General features: G+C 40.2%; 1 protein-coding gene across 2 annotated transcripts in view; it reads left to right on the top strand.

The window, feature by feature from the left end:
• The window catches only part of PARD3B (par-3 family cell polarity regulator beta), a 1,067,283-nt gene that overhangs the window by 1,004,430 nt on the left and 35,330 nt on the right, over positions 1-27,523 (top strand). Inside the window, exon 23 of one of the 2 annotated variants that reach the window (XM_060106400.1) lies at positions 23,560-23,609. The exons of the other annotated variant lie outside the window; for it this stretch is intronic. Within the exon in view, the coding sequence (XP_059962383.1) occupies positions 23,560-23,563 (4 nt within the window). The 3' untranslated portion in view covers positions 23,564-23,609. Of the gene's footprint in view, positions 1-23,559; positions 23,610-27,523 lie in introns of those variants that run through there. 2 annotated transcript variants of the gene reach the window in all.

The following is a 27,523-nucleotide window of genomic DNA, read 5'->3' as shown; positions in this document are numbered from 1 at the left end:
AGAGTTGCACACAGAATATGTAGCAGATTTTGGATTCAGTGCAGCTCTTTCTACCTCTGAAACCTACAGGATCTCCATGAATCAAGTTGTCTTGTGCTAGGCTGGCTGTAAACAGGCAGGAGAGAAGCATTCAGTGATCATCCTCTACTAAGGCCACCCTCGCTGTGCTGACCCCACCCTAAATCACCACAGTATATAACTGTGGGACATGAAAATGAACCAACCCCTAATAGGCTTCAGAATGACTAAGAACAGGATCCATGAACCGCAGAGTTCCCCTTTAGCATAATAAACACCCACCTCCTTCCAGCTGAAATATCTTTTAAACCGTGCTCTTTTTTAAAGACTGTCTCTTTGTCATGCTAGTGTTTAAAAAGAGACACTAGCTGTTTCCACTTCAGCAATTTTTATAGCCAGGAAAGTATTGTTGCTTCTTTCCCGCAGATCCTCAGGGGACATGGTGAGATACAAATGCCAGATAACCATGGAGGGATGGCTTCTATTGACTCTGCTGCTTCAAGTCCAAAGGAGAGAGCTTTGGCAGTTGATTGCCACGGAGGTGCCACAGAAGCCCATCTGTGCCCTGGATTTTATGTGACACAGGCCCCATGACCTCAGTCAGAATGCTGGGAAACACCTTGGTCCAGCTCCATTATTTCTAGCAAAGGCAAACATTTGTGGCACAAATGTGGGAATGGTTGGTACAAAAAGAGCAGCATTCATTATGTGTTCTTCCTTATATTCCAAGTCTTTAATTAAGCCTAGATTGAAGTGATTGGGGCTTATGCCAACAGAAGGTTGTACCACTCGACAGTCAGCAGAACTGACGCTTACAGTTGAAGACAGAATCACGTGTTAAATAGGTAGGAGCCTGGCAATTCTCAGTGGCTACTCGCCACCAACAATATGTTCTGGGGCATCATTAGTAGCCTTTGAACTTGACCACTGCTTGAAAACGAAGACAGGGTGGTGACTGCTCAGATAAGGTTTCTGCCCACTAATTGCTTGCATGTATCTGAGGCAAATGCAGACCCATTTCCAGAAATGAGAGTGTGTGACAGCCTGGGTTTTGCAAGGTACTGGAAAGAGTTGAAATTGTTGCAGCAGAGGTTTAAGACAGAAAATGAGCCCACTGAGCTATTTTGAGAAGGAGTTTGCCACGATGAAGTTTTTCTCCTGGAAACAGTCCTACAAAACCGGGATTGGAGTTTATGCTTGGTCACTTTCCACTGATATGCTGGTGCTTTGACAATTTATGCTACATGTTCTGGACTGTGCAACGCCCTTTTACGGTTTTTTTCCAGCTTCAAAATCAGGTCCATGTATAAGACAGAGCTTCTAGCCAATGTTTTATATGAGTAATTTCCTGATGTTCTGCATGTAATGTGGCCAAGATAATGTGATGGCTGCCTTCTGTGTGTTGGTTATAGACAAGTCACTTATGTTTCTACCTTGTCGACAATTTGAATTCTTTTTTAAGTGACTCTTTTTTCTGGTGACTCTTTTCATATCTGATTTTTTTAAAAAACACAGATCAGTTCTGAACTGTTCAGAGCTAACTGTGCAACTGTATTAGCCTAAACAGATGAGCTAGGAAAGTCACCCACCCTTCCTTATTCCTTCATTCAACAACTATTTACTGGCTACCTACTAAGTTCAATATACTCTGTAGGCCTTGAAGATATAAGGGCTGTAGGATACAGTCCCTGTACCGTGGAGCTTTTAATTCAGTGGAGGAGATGGTAATTGTACAATCACAAAGAAATCATAAAAAATTGCAGCTCTGCCCATTGTGAAAAAGGAGAGATAAGTGATTCAAGAAAATATAATGAGAAATTGGACCAAATCAAGGGAGGGAGTAAGCTTTGAGCTATGATCTGAAGGAGTTTAGAGAGGAGAAATAAATATTCCAGACAGATGAAAAACACATGCTGAGGCCTTGGGTAGGAGAGAACATGGTGAACAGAGAGACTGAAGGAAACCCACGAGGCTGGAACAGAGACTGCGGGAGAAAATCAAGAGAAGTCAGACCATGGGTGGTTAAGTTAAGGATGTTTAGATTTATTCAAACACTAATTAGAAACCATTATGAGTTTTAGCAGGAGAATGACATGGTCAGACTTGTGTTTCAAATCTGTGGAGAATAGATTGAAGGGAGGCTGGAGTGAAGGCAAACCAGGTCAAAGGTCATTGCTGTTGTTCAGGCAAGAGATCGTAGTAGTGATGCTAGTGGAGACGGGAGAAGATGGTGGGTGCCTGGTGATGGGTTGGTTACACGTGGAGCTGTGGAGGGGAAGTAAAGCCAGGTGTCATGAGTGAATCCACACACAGTGGCGTGGGTGAGGGTACCCTTCCCCCAGAGAGGAAATGCTGGGAGAGGTCTAGGTTGCAGGGGGAAGATCGTGAGTATGAATTGGGAGGTGCTGGATTTGAGGTGCCTTTCAAGCTTCCAGAAGGAGACCCTGAAATGTAAAATAGAGATGGCTCAACATGGATGGGAACTACAGTGGCTCATCCAGGATGTTAGACTAATGTGTATCCATCAACACTGAACAGAGGACCCCAGGGTATATCAGCGGTGATGATGTAATGAACCAGAGTCTCAAACTCAGAAAGTACAAACAGAGGCAGGGGGACAGTACAGATTGCATGGGTCTGGGCTCCAATCCATGGTTGTGACTTGTCTTTACTGCTTCTGTACACAGCAGAGGCTTATCTATCCCTGTCTGTGTAATTTCATTCTGGAAATGATATTTTTCTCAAGTAGGAAGAAATGGTGACTTAATGCCATCTGGCATTCTGTGACTAAGCATAGCTCTGACCCCATAAAGCATAATCATGAAGGGAAGAAGGAACAGTGGAAATTGTTTTGGTAACCGTGCTGTGCTTATAAAATAGAATATCCTTGTTCTTCAGAAATAGGACTGAAACATTTATGGGTAAAAAGTCACAAGTCTCCAATTCACTCTCAAATGGTTCAGGAAATAATATGTATATGTGTATAATAATGTGTATATATGTGTATGCATACCTGTGGAGGGAAAAAGGGGGGATAGAGGGGAAGGGAACCTAATGGAAGAAAAGAGAATAAATGACAAAGTAAATGGGGCAAAATGTAAAGAATTGGTGGATCCGAAAAAAAAGATATAGGGAGTTCTTCATACTATTGTTGCAGTAGCAATGACAGTGCTACCAAGCAACAGTAGAAGTTCTCATAATCTTCTAGTACAAACTCAAAAGTACAAAATGCACTCATTCTGGAGTCTTATGCTGGGTTTGCCCCCAAAAGCAGACCCAGAGACAATGATTTTGGAGCAAGTGATTTTATTTGGGAAGCAATCCCAGGAAGTCCTGGAAGGGGAGTGAGGAAGCGAAGGGAAGAAAGCTGGTACCGAGCACATTAATAAGCAGGGTACTGCTGCGGGCAGCAGGCAGGGATCAGCTATGCTGGGCCCTCTGGAAACAGTGTGAAATGCGCTCACACCTTGTCCCTCATGAGGAGCCAGGATGCTGCGGTATTTATCGTTCAAGTCCTATGTGTCATTGGCTGAGGGTTGCTGCTGAAGGAGAAAACTCCTCTGCAGGTCCAGGGCACTGGTAAGAGGACGCCTCAGGCCTCCAAGCACAAGTCCTTGGGGTAAGTCCTATAATGGGTCCTCAGTGCTGAGGAGCTCTGGGCAGGGCAGGGCAGCACTGCTCCAACCCGCGTCCAGTCCCAGAGTCCGAGTGGATCAGTCCTGGTTGCCTTTCATGAGAGAAAAACATGTAATTATGAAGTAGCCCCAGACTGCCTTGATGCCTTCATTTGATTTTTGGAGGAAGTGTTCTGCGAATTGGTCACGTCTCATATGGAATACAGTGAATAACGATAGCATCGACAGGGCAGCCCAAGAGCATAATCCCAGAAGAATGTATTTCTGGTTTCTCTTCACTCAAATATGCAATTCATCAAAATGAGGTAAAGTCTTTGACAAGTTCATTTTCTTTCGAGCCCATGCTCAGAACATCACTAAAATAGAGCAGCACCTCTGGGAATACCTCCGGGATTATGGAAAGCCTTAGGAAAATGGAAATTTGGTAGTAAGGTGCCTAAATCAAGCATGCCCATTAATGAAATGGGACTTTGAGTGTCCGCAGTGACTTTACTTGTGATCATGGCTGTAAACACACACCAGGTCAAGTTCTGCATGAATTTCAACATGCCACCTTTGCTCCAATTAAGAATAACAGGACCTTGGCCAAATGCAGGGACTAATCATGTATCTCTGGTCATGTTGCACCTGTAGGCTCCACAGTCTCACCTTACTTATCCTTAGACTTTATGTTAAGATACCAGTGTTGGGCTTCCCTGGTGGCGCAGGGGTTGAGAGTCCGCCTGCTGATGCAGGGGACACGGGTTCATGCCCCGGTCCGGGAAGATCCCACATGCCGTGGAGCACCTGGGCCTGTGAGCCATGGCCACTGAGCCTGCGCGTCCGGAGCCTGTGCTTCGCAACGGGAGAGGCCACGGCAGTGAGAGGCCCGCGTACCGCAAAAATAAATAGATAGATAGATAGATAGATAGATAGATAAATAATAAAGATACCAGTGTTGTGTCGTGAAGCCTACAAAAGTCATCAGTCACATCCAGTTCAATTAACATGCTTAAGCTCATCTTCCTGAGAACAAAAGGTATATGTCATAAGTCAAGCAGGCTTCAGGATAAATTGCTAATGTGTAATTACTAGGTCAAAGAGTGAATATTTTTAAAGTTCTTGATATATACTTCCAGACTGATCTCTGAAAAGGTTGTATCAACATACACCCTCACCAACATGGAATACAAAATATTTTTTAAACTGGGTCAATTTAATAGATTAAAAAGTAATAATTATGATCACAAGCTGTTTTAACTTGTGATTCCTTTACTCTTAGGGAAGTTGAATTTTTTCTCATATTTGTTGATATTTGCGTGGATTTTTTTTAGTCTGTGGTAGCTTATCTGTTTGCTATCATTTCTGTCTAGGTTTGTCTTTTTCTGCTTGATTTACTAGAACTCTTCATATATTAAGGACATTAACACTTTGTCCTATGTTAACTTAATTTTAATTTAAATTATATGTACAGTAAATAGGAATTTATAATTTTATAAGTTAAATCTTCAGTCTTTTGGTTTATGATTTATTCTTTGCTTTTACTGATATATTTAAAAAGTTGTCTCCTATCGTCAGATCAGATAAATATTTGCCCATATTTTCTTCTAGTTCTTTATTTTTATTTTTTTCTGCTTTATAACAAATTTAATCAGTTATACATATACATCTGTTCCCATATCCCCTCCCTTTTGCGTCTCCCTCCCACCCTCCCCATCCCACCCCTCCAGGCGGTCACAAAGCACCAAGCTGATCTCCCGGCGTTATGCGGCTGCCTCCCACTAGCTATCTACCTTACGTTTGGTAGTGTATATACGTCCATGTCGCTCTTTCGCTTTGTCACAGCTTACCCTTCCCCCTCCCCATATCCTCAAGTCCATTCTCTAGTAGGTCTGTGTCTTTATTCCTGTCTTACCCTGATGTTCTTCATGACATTTTTTTTTCTTAAATTCCATATATATGTGTCAACATACAGTATTTGTCTTTCTCTTTCTGACTTACTTCACTCTGTATGACAGACTCTATGTCCATCCACCTCACTACAAATAGCTCAATTTCGTTTCTTTTTATGGCTGAGTAATATTCCATTGTATATGATCTATTTTTTCATGTATTCTACTGCAGGAAAGTTTTGAACATGTGCCATCATAAGCAATAATGTACTTTCATAATGTAGTTTCAAGCAATTTCAACTATGATGTTGTTATAATCATAAAAAGTACATGGCAGTCTAGACACCCATGCTAAATGGTTTTGTACAAACACGGTAGAAGATATCTGTGCAGTTTATTGACACACATTAACAGTCATTTTATATCCTGCTCTCACTGCAGTTAGGCCCTGTATTAAGATCCACGTGTGTCCTGAAGCATTCTGACCAGGACCCTTGGAACATGGTACAACTCCAGGTCTTCAGTGTCCTGGGAGTAGTCAGGATCACCCAAATGGGCTTCTTTCTTAAGGTGCACTTCCTCTTGTAAAATATGTGCTCCTCTCCTTGACCCTCTGCCAGCTGCCATGACCCTCTGCAGTGTGAGCAAGGTATAGGAACCTCTTCGAACATGCGTTCCTGTGGTCCTCAGATCTGCTTGATAAGAACTCTATGTGTGCTCCTCAAAGGCAGTATTGATATTACTGGAAGTTTCTCTTTTAATTTCTATGAGAAAAATATGCAGTTTTAGTAGGAGGAGACTTGTATTGAGATAGTATATGTGTCAATTTGGCTAACCCCAAAGGAACTGTGAGAGGAGGGGTTCTTAATCTGGCGTCTTGGTCTGGCATATTAAAACTGTCCACTAACGGGCTTCAGGGGACCTTCAAACTCCCTAAGATTACATGTCAAGCTTTCTATGAATAAAATTCTGTATGTATTTCTGAGGGAAGGGGTGAATGGGAGAGTTCTGTGACTCAGTAAGTTCAGGACCCACTAAACTGGAGGAATTTAAACTCATCTTAAAAGGGTCATTAAAAAAAATTCTTCACATTATGGTTCCCATGTGGCTAGCATTTTTCTTTCAGTGAAATGATAGATAATGCCTTCAGAGAGAATATTTCATTTGTAAAATTTATGAGAAAAAAATACCCAAATACTAGCTTACTGTGTTGAAAAGTGTCCTTAGTATCAGAGTGAATATAATAGTTTTAGCAAAAACAAAACAAAACAAAAAAAGACTTATTTTGGTCTACCTTTCAACCTCACATCGTATAATGTGTGCATATATCTCTGTTTTGGACCCTGCCTTTTTGTCTGCTTTTAGAAAGAACAAAACCTTCCCAGCCTGTAAATCCCAGAAAGCAGGTTGAATGGCATCGAACTCAGAAAGCAGGTTGAATGGCATCAAACTCTTGACTATGTGTCCCCATTCCCCTCCTCCCATCACACCCACCAGCAACATGAAATACAGGACCTGCTTAAGTTTCCAAGGCCACATTTGTGTGCTCACCAGTGCTACCTAAAAAGGATTTACACATTCTACCCTCTTCCCAGCTTTTGAAAAATAACATTCTGTTCTCAGCCCCAGAAAGCAGAGAGGGAGAGGCAGCCACTTATGGGAATGAGCAGACAGCAATCTTCTTTGGAACAAAAAGTACTACGGTGATCCCGCTATAAATTATAGCTGTGTAAAACCACAGGAAACCCAAAGAAAGTAAAATATTAACATTAAACTATAGCAACCCCTGCTGTATATAATTTAGATAAATAATCCATTTAATGTAGGTAGGATATTGTGATATAATTGTTCATGTGCCACTGGCAACCGTTTACACTTGAAAAGAATAGAGGCATTAGCTGCTGGTAGATGGCAAATACATTTTATTCATTCTAAAAAGCCAAATGTCCTCAAATAAAATACTAATCAAGGGCTAAAAATTTAAGGGCTGCTGAATCTTTGTCTCATAATATGGATTTGTGGCCTAATGTAGCCTTTCCTTGACCTTCCTGCATAATGGTAGGATATTAATAAGAGAAAGATGGTTACATAAAACATCCTCTGAATGTGAATTTTTTTTTCACATATGAGTAATTTCAGGTGGCTAAAGATGGAATGAGCTAACCCGAAAGTAACAGGCTGCTCACTGTCTCAGACAAATTAGTCTTAATGCTGAAAGGCATTCCTTAAGAAGTCAAGAAGGCCGAGGGTCAAGCCATCAGGCCAGGGAGTGCAGCTGTCGGACCACCTTTTGTGGTCTCCGAGGGAGCAACCAAAGAAAATCCGGCACAGAAAGTCTCTCAAAGAATCAACAGGGAGAGTAAAGCAGAAACAACCAGATGTCCCATAAGACTCTATTGGTATTATGAAGAAAGCTAGAGCAGGACTAACAGGGTTTGGATTTTATCAACCTTACTAATAAAAGTCACTTGGCTCTCCATCGAGAAGAGCAGTTGGTACAATATGGAAAGGTTTTAAAGACCATTAATTTCTTGAAATGAAACAGCTGGCCTTATTGGCTATTAAATAATGAGCCAGATTCTCCCAAGTGCCTAAGTCACTCTCTAGTAGTAAATTAGTCATTTAGGGAGGCACATTAACTCTTTAAGAAGATTAGAGTTCGATTTAGTGTACTTTATATGTAGGAGGAAAGTTGTAGGGAATCTGGCTGAAGCTGAGCAAAGAAAAGATGGAGACGACAGAATCCAGTGAAGAAAGTCAATGTATGATTTGTGTTAATGTGACAGCTGAGATGAGCATAGGAAATTGGAGAAGTTGAGTTGTTGAGGGATATTTAATCTAGTGTTCTACATTTGGAGGAGATCATGATGGTAGAAAGAGTTGACACTTCATTGAGTGGTCCGTTCATTCATTCATCCAGTAAGCTTTTAGTTGGACAGTGCTGTGTAGCTGGCACTGAGCTAGGCATGAGGAAATGCTCTTCAGTGAAACAGAGTCCTTGTTTCCAGGGCTTTACTGTCTAGTCTCTGGTGGCTTGGGTAGGGAGTGGAAAAGAGACCAATAAATAGAGACTGCAATAGAGTATATTAGTGCTAGAATTTTATTTGCATACATTGAACTTGAAGTAAGAAAGTGGCAAGATATGCAGTGATGAAGCACCTTGTACAACAGGTGAAGAAGTCTGAGTCTACCCAGAAGCCCTCAGGCCATTGAAGGCTTTTAAACAAAGGAAAGGTTTAATCAGATTTGCATTGTAGAGAAAGCTCCTTGATAATTTCCTGGAGAGTAAATTGGAGGGACAAGACTAAAATAAGGAAAGACAACGGGAAGCTGTTGATATAATCCTTATAAGAAATGCTGAGGGCCTGAAGTGAGGCTGTAACAGTGGGGAATGCCAGGAAGAGAAGAAAGGCATGTGCTTTTTTTTTTTTTTTAAACAACTTTATTAGAGTATAATTGCTTTACAATGGTGTGTAAGTTTCTGCTTTATAACAAAGTGAATCTGCTACACATATACATATATCCCCATATCTCCTCCCTCTTGTGTCTCCTTCCCTCCCACTCTCCCTATCCCACCCCTTTAGGTGGTCACAAAGCACCGAGCTGATCTCCCTGTGCTATGTGGCTGCTTCCCACTAGCTATTGGTTTTACATTTGGTAGTGTATGTATGTCCATGCCACTCTCTAACTTTGTCCCAGCTTACCCTTCTCCCTCCCCGTGTCCTCAAGTCAATTCTCTAGAAGATCTGCATCTTTATTCCTGTCCTACCCCTAGGTTCTTCATAACCTTTTTTTTTTCTTGGATTCCATATATATGTGTTAGCATACAGTATTTGTTTTTCTCTTTCTGACTTCACTCTGTATGACAGACTCTAGGTCCATCCACCTCACTGCAAATAACTTAATTTCGTTTCTTTTTATGGCTGAGTAATATTCCATTATATATATGTGCCACATCTTCTTTATCCATTCATCGGTCAATGGACACAGGTTACTTCCATGTCTGGGCTACTGTAAATAGAGTTGCAGTGAACATTATGGTACATGACTTTTTTTTTTTTTTTTTTTTTTGCAGTACACGGGCCTCTCACTGTTGTGGCCTCTCCCGTTGCGGAGCACAGGCTCCGGACACGCAGGCTCAGCAGCCGTGGCTCACGGGCCCAGCTGCTCCGCGGCATGTGGGATCTTCCTGGACCGGGGCATGAACCCGTGTCCCCTGCATCGGCAGGCGGACTCTCAACCACTGCGCCACCAGGGAAGCCCCTACATGACTCTTTTTGAATTATGGTTTTCTCAGGGTATATGCCCAGTAGTGGGATTGCTGGGTCATATGGTAGTTCTATTTTTAGTTTTTTAAGGAACCTCCATACTGTTCTCCATAGTGGCTGTATCAATTTACATTCCCACCAACAGTGCAAGAGCTTTTCTTCACACCCTCTCCAGCATTTATTGTTTGAAGGTTTTTTGATGATGGCAATTCTGACCAGTGTGAGGTGATACCTCATTGTAGTTTTACTTTGCATTTCTCTAATGATTAATGATGTTCAGCATTCTTTATGTGTTTATTGGCCATCTGTATATCTTCTTTGGAGAAATGTCTATTTAGGTCTTCTGCCCATTTTTGGATTGGGTTGTTTGTTTTTTGATATTGAGCTGCATGAGCTTCTTGTAAATTCTGGACCTTTGTCAGTTGTTTCATTTGCAAATGTTTTCTCCCATTTCTGAGGGTTGTCCTTTCATCTTGTTTATGGTTTCCTTTTGCTGTGCAAAAGCTTTTAAGTTTCATTAGGTCCCATTTGTATATTTTTGTTTTTATTTCCATTTCTCTAGGAGGTGGGTCAAAAAGGATCTTGCTGTGATGTATGTCATAGAGTGTTCTGCCTGTTTTCCTATAAGAGTTTGATAGTGTCTGGCCTTACATTTAGGTCTTTAATCCATTTTGAGTTTATTTTTGTGTGTGGTGTTAGGGAGTGTTCTAATTTCATTATTTTACTTGTAGCTGTCCAGTTTTGCCAGCACCAGTTATTGAAGAGGCTGTCTTTTGTCCATTGTATATTCTTGACCCTTTATCAAAGATAAGGTGACCATATGTGCGTGGGTTTATCTCTGGGCTTTCTATCCTGTTCCATTGATCTGTATTTCTGTTTTTGTGCCAGTACCATATTGTCTTGACTACTGTAGCTTTACTGAAGTCCAGGAGCCTGATTCCTCTAGCTCCATTTTTCTTTCTCAAGATTGTTTTGGCTATTCGGGGTCTTTTGTGTTTCCATTACAAATTGTTGAATTTTTTGTGCTAGTCCTGTGAAAAATGCCAGTGGTAGTTTGATAGGGGTTGCATTGAATCTGTAGATTGCTTTGGGTAGTATAGTCACTTTCAAAATGTTGATTCTTCCAATCCGAGAACATGGTTTATCTCTCCATCTGTTGGCATCATCTTTAATTTCTTTCATCAGTGTCTTACAGTTTTCTGCATTCAGGTCTTTTGTCTCCTTAGATAGGTTTATTCCTAGGTATTTTATTCTTTTTGTTGCAATGGTAAATGGGAGTATTTCCTTACTTTCTCTTTCAGATTTTTCATCATTAGTGTATAGGAATGCAAGAGATTTCTGTGCATTAATTTTGTATCCTGCAACTTTACCAAATTCATTGATTAGCTCTAGTAGTTTTCTGGTAGCATCTTTAGGATTCTCTATGTATAGTATCATGTCATCTGCAAACAGTGACAGCTTTACTTCTTCTTTTCTGATTTGGATTCCTTTTATTTCTTTTTCTTCTATGATTGCTGTGGCTAAAACTTCCAAAACAATGTTGAATAATAGTGGTGAGAGTGGGCAACCTTGTCTTGTTCCTGATCTTAGTGGAAATAACTTCAGTTTTTCACCATTGAGGACAATATTGGCTGTGGGTTTGTCATATATGGCCTTTATTATGTTGAGGTAAGTTCCCTCTATGCCTACTTTCTGGAGGGTTTTTATCATAAATTGTTGTTGAATTTTGTCGAAAGCTTTTTCCTGCATCTACTGAGATGATCATATGGTTTTTATTCTTCAATTTGTTAATATGGCGTATCACATTGACTGATTTGCATATATTGAAGAATCTTTGCATTCCTGGGATAAACCCCACTTGATCATGGTGTATGATCCTTTTAATGTGCTGTTGGATTCTGCTTGCTAGTATTTTGTTGAGGATTTTTGCATCTATGTTCATCAGTGGTATAAGCCGTGTGCTTTTAAGGAGGGGAATTGATGGGACTTGATGGCTGATTAGATGTGGTCATTGAAGGAAAGGGTGGTGACAAACGTAACTCTGGAGTCCAGGCCTCGGACAACTGTGTGAATGGAGGTGCCATTGTCTTTGGTAGATGATGAAGGATGGGGTGTACGTTTTCATGGAAAGGCAGTGTTGTGACAGTTCCAGTTCCTAGAAGGATGATGAGATGTCACATAGAGAACTAGAAGTCATCCCCATGAATTGCATAGTGAGATTTGAAAAGCACATACTAAAAGGAGACTGAGATGCACAAAACTGCAAAACTCCTCAGGTTTAAAACAGAATCCCTGAGCACTGTTTTGCTTTCTTTGTTTTTTCTGTCAGAGGAAGGGATTTCTAAGATGCACATGTCCACACTGAGACTATATCATTGCTCACCACTAGCAGTATTCAAGTGCTGGGCAAGTAACAAATAGGAAATAATCATCTTTAGAAAAGCTGCCTCTTTTTTAACCCAGCACATCAACAGTTAATAAAGCATTAATATGAATATCAGGACATTTATATTCTGTGTAAGAAGTCAAAAACTGCACAGGTTGCAGACTAGGCAAATTAACAGTTCTTTCTCTGTCAGCACTTAAAATCTATAGTGTGGTTTCTCTCTATGGTATGGGGTGAAACGTGCCAACAAATTGGCTTAGATGATGTAAGTATCTGAAAATGTGGAAGAAATTATATACTGGGGGGAGGAGAAATTCTTATATATTAAAAGGTGTTGACAACTTCACCACAGAATAGCAAAAATGTCCTTAAAGATAAAACACTTATTGTTTCAGAAACCAGTTACAGTGCCATACTATGTGCAGCAAAAGTTGTTTTTAGAAAGAAAATTGACATCAGAGTTTACTAAACCAGTAACTCTTTTGGCAACTTCATGATGAGAACCTTATTCTTTAGGAATGTGAAAAGCATAAAATTAAAAGGGTGGCAAGTTCATAGATTGCCTAAAGAGAACTTAGCAAAGGAGGGCAACAAACAGGACAAAACATGTCACTCAGTGTTTTTTTGCCAGTCAAGGTGTCATTCTCATGCCAGTTGTACTATGGTTCCCAGGGAGAGGTTTCCCAGGGAGATAGCCAAGAACTACCCCAGCCACCCTTCCATGTGAGCCTTGTTTTACATTGTTATTCACACACTCCAGCTACGGTAGATAATTGCTCCTCTAGAATAATTCCAAAAATATCTATACCAACAGTGCTCATTTGTGAACTCTGTTCTTCTTTGAGAGCCCTTCTAGTCATTCCTGGTTGTAAGTACCCCCATTCTCTAGCAAATGCCAGAATCAGTAAAGACTCGTTGACTTCGTGCTCTAACTGGGGGAAATGTCACATCATTTTAACATGTTGCCTGAAACTTTACAGGAGACAAAGTCTTTCTCCTCAGAGTTACATTAATGAGCTTAAAAATGGGAATTCCTGGGCTAAAACATATACATTAATGTCTTATTCTTTTCTGTGTTGAGAAGGAGAGGTAGCCAGAAAGTAGAACGGCGCTGGGACCTGTAGGAGCTCTAAGGGGACAGAAGCCACTGAGGAGTCAACAAAACAAATGCCACCACAAAGACAGCATTTACAGACTTAAAAATAGAGCCTGTGGCTTCAGCTGTCTTTGTCTATGGCCCATCTCGAAAGCAACCTTAAGAGAGAGGGGGAAAAGCCACTGACTGCCTCTTTAACTATTCTTTGGCTCTAGCCAAGAGCAAGGCATGTTCCACATAAGGATACATTTTTGAGTATCCTGTTTGCTGTTTCAGAAACCAACCAACAGAAAAATCGTCCGTTGAAGCCAAAAAAAAAGTGAATGTTTGAAGAAAATACTTTTTCTGATTTTTAGGCTTAAAATGTGGCAGGGAAATGGGAAAGGATTGTAAATAGGTGCTAATTCAGAGGATTTGACGCACAGTGGGTGATAGGTGAATTTTTTAAGGAGAAAGCAAATGTACGTGGATTTTATATTTAAATCCCATCTGGGCCAAATTACAAAAAACAAAACCCAAAAAAGCCTAAAGGAGAACAAAGAATAAAAGTAAAGCAGATAACATATATTTAAATATTTCACAAGGATAGCTTAAAGATAAATAATGTCTGCAAAGTTTTTTGCTTCCCTGAGATAAAAAATGCTATGGAAATAAATATTTCTTTTAATAGGATCCTTTCATATGTTAACAGTGTCTCAAGTCTCCCTATTCTTGGCATATGATTTAATACAGTTGGTTTTTAAAGGCACCTGGGTAACTTTCTGGGTATTTGGCCTACCTTGTGGATTGGTTCAGAACCATCCATTGCTTTCCAAAGAAAGATATTCTTTATTCTGTGGGCTCTTCTTTGACATTTATTTCTGAACATTGGTTAGAATAATGCTGATGGGAAGCAGCTCAGGCTGCAGGCAGATACCTAACCCTTCGGCTTTGGTGGTACAAATGCAGGGGCCACATCACTGGATTGTTCTCTGCATCGATGGCCATCCACTCTTTAGCAACTTCTAGCCTGCTTTTCAGCAGGGATACTCACAAGAGCCCTGCACCATTACCCCTGGAGCAACTGCTCTTCCACTGATGAGCCCCAAAAGCCACCCCAGGAGTCAGTTTCCTATAGACTCTGTTCCTCTCCCTTTCCTCACCTTACCTTGACAGGTGTTCTCAATGCATTAGATCAAATAAACTATGTCAATTGATTGTAGATAAATGCCAAATAATACTGTTAGGTAGAGTTTCATTAGTACCCTGTCGTTCAAAGCAAGTGTTTTAAACCCCTTGTCAACTCTATAACCATGTGCATTCAAATAACAAGATCCCCACACACACCAAAAAAAGCAAGACATCCTCTTGCATGCATTTGTGACATTTAAGAAGTTAGGACAGGCACATCATCTATAACACTTACAATTACTGTGGCACCTGTATGGAAAGCTGCAGTTAAATGATTGACAAAGTATATAAGCAGATGTATCTACTCTAAAACATAAAGCACATATCTTTACAAGATAGGTTGAATAATATAGACCAGAATCATAAGAATGGATGTTAAAAGTAGAGTAAGGAAAACAGTACTGACATTGTGATGTCAAACAGAGTGGCCCAAAGTCCACCTTTCAAGCTGACCTCATTACCGTCCAGATTCTACCGTTATATAACAATTATGTGATTTAACTCTGTAGTAAGTCCAAATCTACATGGACTCCTGCATTGACATAGCCTGTGAAGTTATCTTTAAAAAATAAACAAACACACACACACACTTTTAGCTCATCTACCAACTAGAAAGTATGAGAATTTTGAAGGTAAGGACTGTGTCTTAAACTTTTCTGTATCCTCTGCAGTACCCAGCTAGATAGTAGGTGCTTGGTAAATATTTTTTTAAAATTGATTATAATGAGCTATGTTATAATAAAGTTTATCCATTGTACGAGTACAAGTAACATAATGAACAACTAAATAAATCAGTGAAATGTAAAAATGTAAATATTTCCACCGAAAACTCAGACTTTTGAAGCTGTAAGAAAATATATTTCTCTTCTAGCATTCCAGCATCCCAGTTGTTTACTTTTAAGGGCCCTGAATTCTCTTTTAGAAACAGAAACAAGAGTTGTTATTTCTTATATCTAATTGTTCAGAACCTACATTTTTTGGGGGGAAAACGGTGGTCAGCATGGGGAGTTAGGGAGCTGTGGAGGCAGAGAAAAATGTCAAAGTCAAGGAATCAGAAAAATGAGTGACCCATAGAAGGGGGGAAAAAGCCATAGTGGCTTAGTCAGCTTTTCCTGGCCTCTCTTGCCCTCCTTCTCTGATTCGCTGTCTCCCTTGTGACCCGGAGGTGCCTTTCCACTATGGGTTTGAGAATTCTAATAAACGAGCTCAAGGGCAGAGTCCTCAAAGGCTGTCTTTGTGCCGGTAGGGAAGGCAGCTGTGGTTATGAACCAGCACACACCAGAGGCCTCCACGCTGTTGGGGGACTTCATGTGAATGGATGACAGTTTTAATTTCACTCCCCAGCAGAGGCGCTATCCAGACAGCACTACTTCAAACCAATTTTGCAAATCGCATTTTGTGGCTGAAAATTGGTTTACTGCACCCGTCCCGTTTTGGAGACCAAACTTCCCTGGTGGTACCTTTGCAGAGTTGGGACAACTAAAGGATGATTCTTTTTCCTTGAATTGAAATGACAGCACATTCTTCCACAGATTAATTTTAAATTACCCATGTTTATATCCTTTAATCAAGATGATAAAAACAGCACAGATAATTTTCTGCACTGTTCTTTTAATTTTTTTTTTGAGACTCAGAATAGCTGATTGGCTCTTGATATTTATTGCCTCACATACAGAAGTATTACTGCAAGCACACTAGCTTGGACTGTTTATCATTGTACTCTTCTTTTTTTTTTTTTTTTTTTTTTTTTGCGTTACGCGGGCCTCTCACTGCTGTGGCCTCTCCCGTTGCAAAGCACAGGTTCCGGACGCGCAGGCTCAACGGCCATGGCTCACGGGCCCAGCCACTCCGCGGCATGTGGGATCTTCCCGGACCGGGGCACGAGCCCGTGTCCCCTGCATTGGCAGGCGGACTCTCAACCACTGCGCCACCAGGGAAGCCCTCTTAATTCTTTTTAACCTTGATTTTTGCCTTATATTAAAATAAGGAGGGATAAGGTTTAAATTGTAGATTCCACTGAGATTCCTTTTGTGAACATAAAAATGATGCTTTCCTGAAGAGATTTGTTCCCTGGATTATATCTCACACTGAAATAAGGGCCTTCTTACTGGAAGAAATATTTTTTAAAACTGAGTACTTGCAAGAAGTGTTCCTCTGTGAACTTTCACCAATTAGAAATGGCTCTATACGTAAGACTCTTTAATAATGTCTGTTAAGCAGCATTTTAGCTCATTTTTATAACACATGCAGGTTTGGTGATTTATATTAAACATTAAACATAATAAATTTAGATCTTTTCTCAAGTATGAGGCACAGCATCTCTGAATCACCCATTTAAGCAGAGTGCTCCCTGGAAGGTCCAATCTCCCGCTATCATTCATGGCCATAATAAAACAGGCTTCTCCTCTTTCTTGACATCTGTAATAATGGGGGTGACATGTGTGTGGTGACACTGTAACAAGAGGGCGTGTTGATATTGCTTCAAACGGGGACTAAAGGTCCACGACCAGAGGGTGAGCTGAGAACATGCATCAATGACGTCCATCTCAGATTTGGTACCAAAGCTATGCTAATGCCTATTTTCAAAATTTTATTCAAAGAATAAGTTTCAGTGTCTAAAAAAGGGGCCTTTAAATGTCTCACTCTACATGGCTGGAGTTAGTAAAAGAATTAATCACAAAGAGTGGAACTTTGAACACAAATGGATCTGTTAATGATAGTCACATAAGAAAGATTTAAAACCTTCCTATTTTTCAATGATTCCACAGATGGTCATCCCATTCTTCATTTGTTGAATCATGGGAAGGCATAGACAGTAAAGTTCCTCGGAAAAAAGCTACTCTTCGTGATTTGACAATAATTATAGTAGCCTTCTTTAGAATTATCATGACAGGTTTAACTCTAAATGATTCTATTTCATGCTGAAAGTTGCCTATAAATTTTGATTGCAATTTGTGTATAAAATGCCTGGATACTGTTGGAAATGTGTATCTTAAAATGAGAAAGGGCTCACATTTCAAGCATTTGAATAGGGTTGAGAATTAACTAATATTTTCAGTTAAAGACACCTGAAACAATCTAAAAATTTTAATTTAATTTTTTTAGAAGACAAAGGTGATGGAAGAAGACATAACTCCAGTTTTCAGGCACATCACTCACTGTGAGGTGGCTTTTGTGGACTGGGTTTAGAGCTACTCCACAGAGCCTGGCTGTGTCCTGGCCCCCACATGTGGGTCCTGGTCCTGCTGTCTTCCTTTCTGGCTGCCACTTAGAAATAACTAGATGAGAAGACACAGCTGAGCCAGCCCAGATCCATCCCTCATGCAGTCAGTCCTCAATCTCAGATAAGTTGTTTCTACAGTCTGTGTATAAATCAAGTGTCCTGGAACTTGAAGTCCATTTTTCATAGAAAGGATGCTCTGTCCAGTGAGCAGGTTGCCAGGCTAGCAGCCGTACAACCCTATTTAGCCTGTTACATAATTGAAGTGCTGTCCACCTGAAAATCATTTTTAAAATATTACTGCTGTGGGAGGTTGACCCACCTACCCCAGAGTGAGTGTTCTCTACAGATAATGGACTCAGAATAACTCATACCCTCTTGCCTTCTGGAGTCACACTGGAGCCTGAACACAAAAATAAGAAGTAATGAAAGGAAACAGAATGAAAAAACATTACTTTGAAGAATACCATTACAATGCTGGTAATTAAAGCAGAAAAATATAAAATTGAATAAGAAATCCTGTTTCATCTGTTTTAATACTGGTGCTTGAGAAAAAGCAGGTTCAATCAGAGAAGGATGAGGAAGTAGCTGGAAGCTGTTGTTGAGGTTCTGGGGGAGGCATCCGGTCACTCTCCAGGTTGATGGCTTTGCTGCCTTCCGGATTTTTTTTCCCTAGAAAATTCTGTAGACTAGTCTAGATTCTTGCCTTTTCCTTAAACGCTTTTGGCAAATGGAAGGAACTAAGAGAAACAAGGAAAGTTTTTCTTGAGGTGTCTGGGGAAGAGCAGGAGGGGAGGAGGAGGAGGTTGGGATCTATTAAAGGAGGTGGTACGGCTGTTCTTGAAATTAACCAGAGTGTTTATTAGTGGCACCCAGAGGAAAACTGGGCATGCTCAATTCTCTTGCTGGCTGATGCAGGGGACAAAAGAAAGAAGGGATGAGGAAGAAATAATTTAACCAGCAGTGCCTTGAGACAGCTGGTGAAGAAGGCACAGAACCCAGGACAGCTGGGCTGTTGAACAGGTATTCTCAGGGTAGTCAGGAAAGGAATAAAGATGGTTACTGGATGGCAGGGGGTGATGGGGAGGTGGGTTGTTGGTGTAGGTATGTAAATGTATAAGCTAATTGCATAAAATATACGTGTTACATAAATGTATGAAAGTGGTTGTTCTTGATTCAAGGGGTATTTATACCAGAAAGAAAATGCACACCATGGATTCTTTTTGTGAAATGAAAGTTAGAGCATTACAAGTGGCTTTGAGCGTTTGTTTAAACAATCCTCAGGACAATGCCTATGTCATGAGCTTGAAGTCCACTAGGAATGATGAGAGAATCAGAAATGTTCACGTTTTGAGTTCTGCACTTGGAGGGTGTATCTGAGTTCATGGCAGTGACGACTGAAGGGATTGGGAGATTTTGGAATCCATATACAAAGGAGAAGTAAGTCATCTCCCTTCTCCAAAGCTCTATATGTATATACGTGTGTATGTATATATGTATATACACATATGTGTATATATATATGTATATGTGTGTGTATGATAGATGTGTACTATTCTGGAATGGCTTGAGAATTAACTTCATGATACTGGTGGTGAGGAGGATGGTGATAGCAACTGATATTCATTGACTACTTATTATGTGTAGGCACTGTTTGGACTGCTTTACATGTATTAACTCATTTAATTCTCACCACAAATAAGTACCATTATTTCTCCATTTTATTGTTAAACAAAGGTAAGTTCTTGAGTTTCTTATCAAATTTTAGTTCAGTGATCCCCAAATGCAAGCAAGATGAATCATACTTTGTTAAAATTATCTTAAAGCCATACTTATCTGGATAAATTGGAACAACCATTTAGATGTATAGCAAAGGATAGTGCAGACCTGCCACAATCTTGGGTCCATTGCCTTTTCCTGTCCTAAGTGCCCTATTTTCACCTCCCTTCCTATTCTAGCTACCCCTCTTCTAATTCTGTCTACACAGCTTGTGCTGTCACTTCCAAGCCTAGCCCCAACGTGTTCCTCATGAAACACAGAGGGAGGGGCAGATTTTCAACGATTTTCTTTATCTTACTGGCAATTCCTATTATGAAGAGCCATGTTAACCAACGACAAGCTTAAGACACTAAACAGCCTTTTCAGATGTTCTTTCTTTGGAATCTGATTGTGTAAATATTCAGGAAAGTGCCTAAAGGTTAAAATCCCCAAGCATTTAATCACAATTGAAAACAACTCTTTGTAGACCTACACTTCCCAATATGGTAGCCAATACCACATGTGATCATCAAGTACTTAAAATGTGACTAGCCTGAGTTGTGATGTGTTTTAAGTGTAAAACACACACCAAGCTCCAAAAATTTAGTACAACCAAAAACTGTAAAATAGCTCATTAATTATTTTTACATTGATTATGTGTTGAAATAATAGTATTTCAGATAATTAGGTTAAATAAAATAAATTATTAAAGTTCATTTTACCTATTCTATTTTACTTCTCAATGTGGCTATTAGGAAATTGTAAATTATATAGGTGGAATGCATTCTTTTCTGTTCGGCAATGCTGCTGTAGGCCCTAAAATGGAGAGTCTCCATAAATACAGAGCTTCTGCTGAACCACCTCCTTAAAGTCTGAAGGGTACATGTTCAACCTGAGTTTTCTTTTTTTGGAAAACACTTTTTATTCTGCCCTTTAAATTGTGCATAATACCAGGCACACCTGGATTTCTGGATAATTGCACCCACAAGTGGCTACATGCAGACACAATTAGGTGCTTGCAACTTGTTTGAAGGCACAGGTGTCTAATTGAGCCCACAAATGGCCATTTGGCAGGCACCACTCATTGTACACACAGCTGATTATAGGCAGAAAATGGCAACAACCAAAAAGGAGGCCTGGGTAATGGAGGCATGAAAATAGATCCTGCATAACCCCACAGCCTAGGTGTGACCACTCCTTCCTTGTTCAGTCTTTCTGTGGAATGCCCACTTTGGTGTTTATGGCGAGATGCATATTTGGAATGCATAGGCTGGGAAATGAAAATGCATATGCCCCATCTCACAAAGTAAATACTGTCTTGAGCTTTTAAGTAAATTGGAACTAACAAAACCCATGTTGTCAACCTGAGTAACCTTAAAGAGGATTCCGCCCTGCTGGGACTGGCTGTTTATAATGGCTAAAAATGATGGAGTGTGTGGGAATCCCCAGGGACCCTTTGGTAAATAGTAGTGTTTAAAGGGTTAATTCAACCTAATGCATCATTTAGTGGGTATGGGAAGGCCGAAGTAGTGGCCTCAGGAAGACTCCGGCAGGCAGGCACTTATTGAAACGCAGGGCAGTTAGAGAAGGGGGAGGCCGGCCTCGAAGCCTGGAGCTGTTGTGCAGGTCAGCATCTCCAGGCAAGGAGTAATTGATATCCCCAGCTCTCGTAGCAGCTGAAACAACAAAGCGAAGACATGGAAACACGTTCACTGACACAGACTTCAGTATCCACAGGAAATGTGGAGAGACACGAAGGCCCTGCCTCTTCAACTTTTAGGGCAAGTATGGGAATGAGGAGTCTGCTGGCTCTCTCCCCTCATCTTTCAGGAGGGCTCTGTACTAGATGGCAGTAGCTTTGTGGTCTCTCGCAGAAAGCAAGCCTAATCAGCACTGTTGATCGTAAGTGTCAACCCTCAGGCCACAGCAGATTCAGTGTTCAAGGAAATCCACACCTTTTCTCCATCAAAGCAGTCTATGTGCACCATAAAATGGAGAGACCAGGCATTGGTTTCTGAGCTCTAGGAAGACCAAGGATTCCTTGGACAGAGTAGGAAATCCAAGTCAGCAGCCTGACTTGGTCTTTCCAGGGCAGAAAAAGACTTTCTGCTAATGAGAGATTGCTTTAGTAGTGTGCATTTATTTGCAATATAAGTTCACGATTTACCCACCTTGACAAATTCTGTGTCTTGAATCATCACATCCCTTTGTATCTGCTCTTTATTTATGATGATAGCTGCCTATTCTTGAATGGCAATGCTACTGTAATAAATCTCCATAAAAAGCCAATTCTCAGTTCAAGTTACCGCAGGCTGAATACGAATATGACAGTCTGAAAACAAACACTAATTGTGCTCTTTTAGAAACTCTGACAGGCTCAGCTCAGAACTTCTTTAATTTCGACTGGACTGTGGCTCAACCTAATGTCAACTTACCATAGTTCTTTTATGTGGAAGGCTATTATTCCATTATGATTTTCTCTCTTTTTGCATAATATCCAAAGAGGGTTGGTGAGAGGTTATTGAAGAATTGTCTTCATCTCAGATAGTTCATCCCATATGATTATTCTTTATTTTAAGGGCACAGTAGAAAATGTTGTTTCCTATCATTAACCTTCCTTATACAGAGCCTTGAGATATACGTGAAATTTTTTAATTTTTCTAGGAGTTTGTTGTAAAGATAAAAATGATTTGGATTTCACAGTTTTATAAATTTTAATTCAAAAATTTTCTCCACTTGACTCATCGGCCCTTATTTGCTGCTCAGTTACTGGACATAATTTAGCACTAGAGGGAGTGAAATACCATGGGGTGATAGTTTTCTGTTGTAAAATGGGATTTGCAAGTTCTCAGTCTGGGCCAAGTGCCCCTGTACTTTCTTATTCTGAAAAAAAAAAAGAAGAAAAGAATTTTCACAAGTTGCAAACTTTGCTACCCCAAGTACATGATGGAGATTTCCGGTTTCTGGTTCCAAATGTAAGCAGCTTGGAAGTCACCACATTGTCCTAACAAGTAAAGATCTAAACAGACTGAAAAATCAGTAGCTCTTTTTGGAGCCAAAAGAGAGGTGAGGACACAGGGCAAACTGCTGCCCAAAGATTGGAGAGACAGACAGGCAAATACAGGGAGTATCTGCTTACTAGAGCCGAGTCAGGAGTGGAGCGGCTGCAGGAAGCAGCTCTGGGCTAGGAAAACCTGACCTGTAACTGGTGAATTATTGGAGGCTCAGGAGGGACAACTGAGAGTTATAAACCCCAGGGGCACCTTGTCAGAGCAAGCATCAGGACCATAAGGCAGGGATGTTGGAATTATCATACCAGGAACTTAAAATAATGATGATTCAAATGCTAAGGGCTATAATGGATAAAGTAGATGGTACATAAGAACAGATGGGAAATGTAAGCAGAGAGATGGAAATCCTAAGAAAGAACCAAGTATATGGTGGCAGTTGTAAGGCTATGCCCTTTGTCTATTTCAAATTTTTGATAACAACAACCTACATTGTAAATTTCTTGAGCCTTTCTTCTAAGAAGCGAAGAGCAGTGAGCTTCTATGCCAACACATCCACTTTCATTCTTTGGTCTCAAGAAGAAAACCTCCCATTGGTGTGTTTCAGAAGCCACATTCACAACCACAATGGACAGAAGACCTACATTACTCTCAGGTGCCCTGTGGAGTCTAAAATGCTAATATGAAAATCGCAGGTCTGAAAGAGCCAGCAGTGGTTTCTGAATGAGCCATTGCATCACGGAAGATCACAGAAGTCACTGGTCAAGAAGTAAACGTCTGTTCTTATGAATTGTTTTCATTTCCTTATAAACCACAATTGTATCTGTGGTGTAGATTTGGTTTTACTTTTAGTGTTTTCATAAAGAAGCTACTTAATTGAAAAGGATTCACAATCAGCACTGGAATATATCAGATTTAGATTTGGTGGTTGACTATCATGCTATCTATATTTAATAATCCACTGTGCCAATGCTCTGAATAACAATAACATGGCCATCAGAAGCAGTTTATTCTCTTCTCCAAATTTCTGACATGTAAAAAATTCAGTAATTATTGGAAGTTTCTGGTATCTCATTGTTTTGGCATTGACTTTAATTTCTCTCTGTGGCTTTTTCTTTTCCTAATGCAGATAAAGCTGCTGAGGGAGAATTCTGTGTTTTAGGCGAACACACAGGTACTGGGTTATTCTCATTGGTTTTTTTTTGCTTTTCATTGATTTGGATTTTTATTATAGAATCTTTTTCTACCATGAACCCCAGTCAGTCATGACAAATGGTGGGAGAATAAGTAGAATTGTTGGTCTTTATCAAATGAAAAATAGTTACTAGGCTACTTTTTTTTCCTTTTTCTGCTCCCCTCTCTTTTCCCAGTTTCCCATTTATAGTCATGCTTTGCAAAGAGCAACAGAACCACTAGAAGTGGAATGAGAATGGGAGTGGATTTATGAGATAGAAAGCAAAGTCTATAGATTCCTTAAGGTCAGGGTCTTGCCCATCACCACTGTATCCACAGCCCTGCATAGTACCTGGCACACAGTAGGCATTCAACTAAGTTTTAAGGCAGAAAAAAAAAAGGCAAAAACACAGGAAGGAATTTGCAACTGAGGGGAAAAAATTGCAGACATTTCACTGCGAAGGGGTCAGGAAGGACAGTTCTCTATTTTCAATCATTTTTAGTTTAAGTGGAAATTTTATTTGTATTAAGTTTTCTGGGCTTTCTCATTGAGTTCTGAGAATTCTTTCATTGAAAGCAAATTATTTTTTAATAAGTTGTAGTTAATCACTCAAACAAACTTTCCTGCTAACAGAAATGCATAAAGCAAAAGAACCATTGTGACTGATTTGAGAGGACATGGCATGTTTTTTCCAAGTTTTAATTTTGAATAGTTTGTATATCCATCCCAGAGAATTCTTTTCAAAACTCAAATTTCTCATTTTTGTTATCCATCCAGACCTTGATTTTTTTTAATACATTCAGCAATTTTTATAAAACATAAGTGATTGGAGTTTTTCCAGGCAAGTAATGAAATTTTCAAGAGTGGGATTTTCTTTGTGTCTTCTGTGGAGTTGTGGAATGCTCAGTTTAAGAGTTGGTAAAGAAAAAGAGGCAGCTGAACGAAGTAAAATAAAGAATCAGCCATACCCTTGATTCTGGTGGTGGTTCAGATGTACACACTTGTAAAACCTCATGGACACATTTCTTGTACGTAAATTAAACCTCAGTAAATTTGAAAAAGGAAGGAAGGAAGGGAAAGGAAAGGAAGGAAAGGAGGAAAAGAGTGGTCCTTTATCTGGACTCCCAGGTCAAGTCATGGGCGCTCAAGCTCTTGAGAAGTCTTCGATTTCTGTGGCCATTGCTGGTCCTTGGCAAACTCCAACTCTCAGAGACCATCCCCTAGGATGCCCTGGATCATACTTACCACACTTTCAAAAGCACAGGAGAAAGCCCAAGCAAGTCGGGCTGCCTTGTGCTGCTCTTGAGAAACAAGTTTCCATGTTCTTAGGCAGTGGAATCACCTGTTTGCCATTCAAATAAACATCATATAAAATCAGTATTCCCTAAGATTACAATCTCACGAAAGTCAGGCTCTCCAGACCTCCTTTCCCAAAGCAACTCCAGAGGCAGACCCATCTCCAGTAGTTTATATGGACAGAGACACAGACAGAGATGAGGAGCTGACAAAGGCTGTCTGTTTCTGTGGCTGGAAGGAAGAGGAGGCTGGAAGACATGAGTACCATGGGAAAGTTATTTTGGTATCTTGCTCTTTATTTACACCCTTGGGTCTGAGCAGGCAGGAATTTCCCTGGCATGGTTTACATTTATATAACTAATTGCTAATTATTTACATACTCCCATTGGACAATGCTAGAGGACTAGAGTTTGGGGTTATTCACTTCCTCAGAGATAAGCTAACATAATTGCATGTGTAGTTATGGAAGTTAGTTATAGGCATAGGCATCTAAGCCTAAAGGAAGTTTGTCAAGGACCAGAAATCCACCAGGCACTCTCCCATACTCCATGCCTCTTCTCTTTCCCCACCCAACATCCTTTTTCATCACAGTTTAATGAGGGAAGTATTCTAGGCCTTTTGCTTTTCACTTTCTCCACTGTGGAGATGCTGGGAATTGTGACAGGCTGAGGCGACATGAGCTACGATGAAGCTTTTCTCTCCCAGGTGAAGGGCAATCTGCCCTTTCTAAGCATGTTATCCTGTAGACTTGTGTTCATCCCATTAGGTACCCTCCTCCACACACAAATAATAGGTAAGCATTATTAGTCTCCCTCTGTATTATTCAGATATGTTTCTATATCCAATACAGAAAAAAAAATCTCCTGGCAAATATAACTGAAAAGAAGTCCAAAGGTAGACTTATCTTTAGATGGAACGCAGAGAATGCCATCAGGAATTGGCTTCCTTCTCCCCATCTCTTGACTCTGCTTTCTTCTGTGTTGGCTCTGTTCTCAGGCACAGTTTTCCACCCTGGGGTAGAGATGGTTGCCCACATCACCAGGCTTATTTCTTATCATCTGAACCACTCCAGCAAAAGAGGGATTCTCTCATTTCAACATATCCAACAAAAGGCCTAGAATTGTCTCAGGTTGCTGTGATTGAGTTATGTACTTAAACATAGACGATCACCGTGTCCAGGGGGTGGAGTGTTCTGATGGACAGGTCTGGGTCACATGCCGTCTCTGGAGTCCTGGGTAGACTCACTCCACCTGAAGCACAGGGAATGAGAGTGGGCATGGAATGATTCCCAGAAGGACAGAATATTATCACCAGGATAGGATGGGACAGATACTAGGCAACAAGAACAGCAACCTTCCACTGTTCCAACTCTGATGACAAGGAAGAAGGAAAGATAGAATCGAGCATGAAAGAAAAAAGTAGAAGCTCCTGTCACACACTTATAAAAGGTAGAATGAATGCTAAACCCCTAAAAACTCATCAGACCAAGCTGTTTTCTACTTCTGGGTCTGATTGTCATCTGACCCACAGGTTTCAAGAATCCTAAGAGACTATTACAAGCAACTCTATGCCAATAAAATGGACAACCTGGAAGAAATGGACAAATTCTTAGAAAAGTATAACCTTCCAAGACTGAACCAGGAAGAAATAGAAAATATGAACAGACCAATCACAAGTAATGAAATTGAAACTGTGATTTAAAATCTTCCGACAAACAGAAGTCCAGGACCAGAGGGCTTCACAGGTGAATTCTATCAAACATTTAGAGAAGAGAAACACCTATCCTTCTCAAACTCTTCCAAATAATTGCAGAGGAAAGAACACTCCCAAACTCATTCTATGAAGCCACCATCACCCTGATACCAAAACCAGACAAAGATACTACACAAAAAGAAAGTTACAGACCAATATCACTGATGAATATAGATGTAAAAATCCACAACAAACTACTAGCAAACAGAATCCAACAACACATTAAAAGGATCATACACCATGATCAAGTGGGATTTATCCCAGGGATGCAAGGATTCTTCAATATTCACAAATCAATGTGATACACCATATTAACAAATTGAAGAATAAAAACCATATGATCATCTCAATAGATGCAGAAAAAGGTTTTGACAAAATTCAACACCCATTTATGATAAAAACTCTCCAGAAAGTGGGCATAGAGGGAACCTACCTCAACAGAATAAAGGCCACATATGACAAACCCACAGCAAACATCATTCTCAATGGTGAAAAACTGAAAGCATTTCCTCTAAGATCAGGAACAAGACAAGGATGTCCACTTTCACCACTACTATTCAACATAGTTTTGGAAGTCTTAGCCATGGCAATCAGAGAAGAAAAAGAAATAAAAGGACTCCAAATTGGAAAAGAAGAAGTAAAGCTGTCACTGTTTGCAGATGACATGATACTATACAAAGAGAATCCTAAAGATGCTACCAGAAAACTACTAGAGCTAATCAATGAATTTGGTAAAGCTGCAGGATACAAAATTAATGCCCAGAAATCTCTTGCATTCCTGTATACTAATGATGAAAAATCTGAAAGAGAAATTAATTAAGGAAACACTCCCATTTACCATTGCAACAAAAAAATAAAACACCTAGGAATA

This window comes from Mesoplodon densirostris, chromosome 8 (genome assembly GCF_025265405.1).
Source record: "Mesoplodon densirostris isolate mMesDen1 chromosome 8, mMesDen1 primary haplotype, whole genome shotgun sequence".
In the NCBI taxonomy this organism is placed as follows: Eukaryota; Metazoa; Chordata; class Mammalia; order Artiodactyla; family Ziphiidae; genus Mesoplodon; species Mesoplodon densirostris.
The sequence above is the reverse complement of the archived record's forward strand: the minus strand, read 5'-3'. Positions and strand labels throughout refer to the sequence as shown.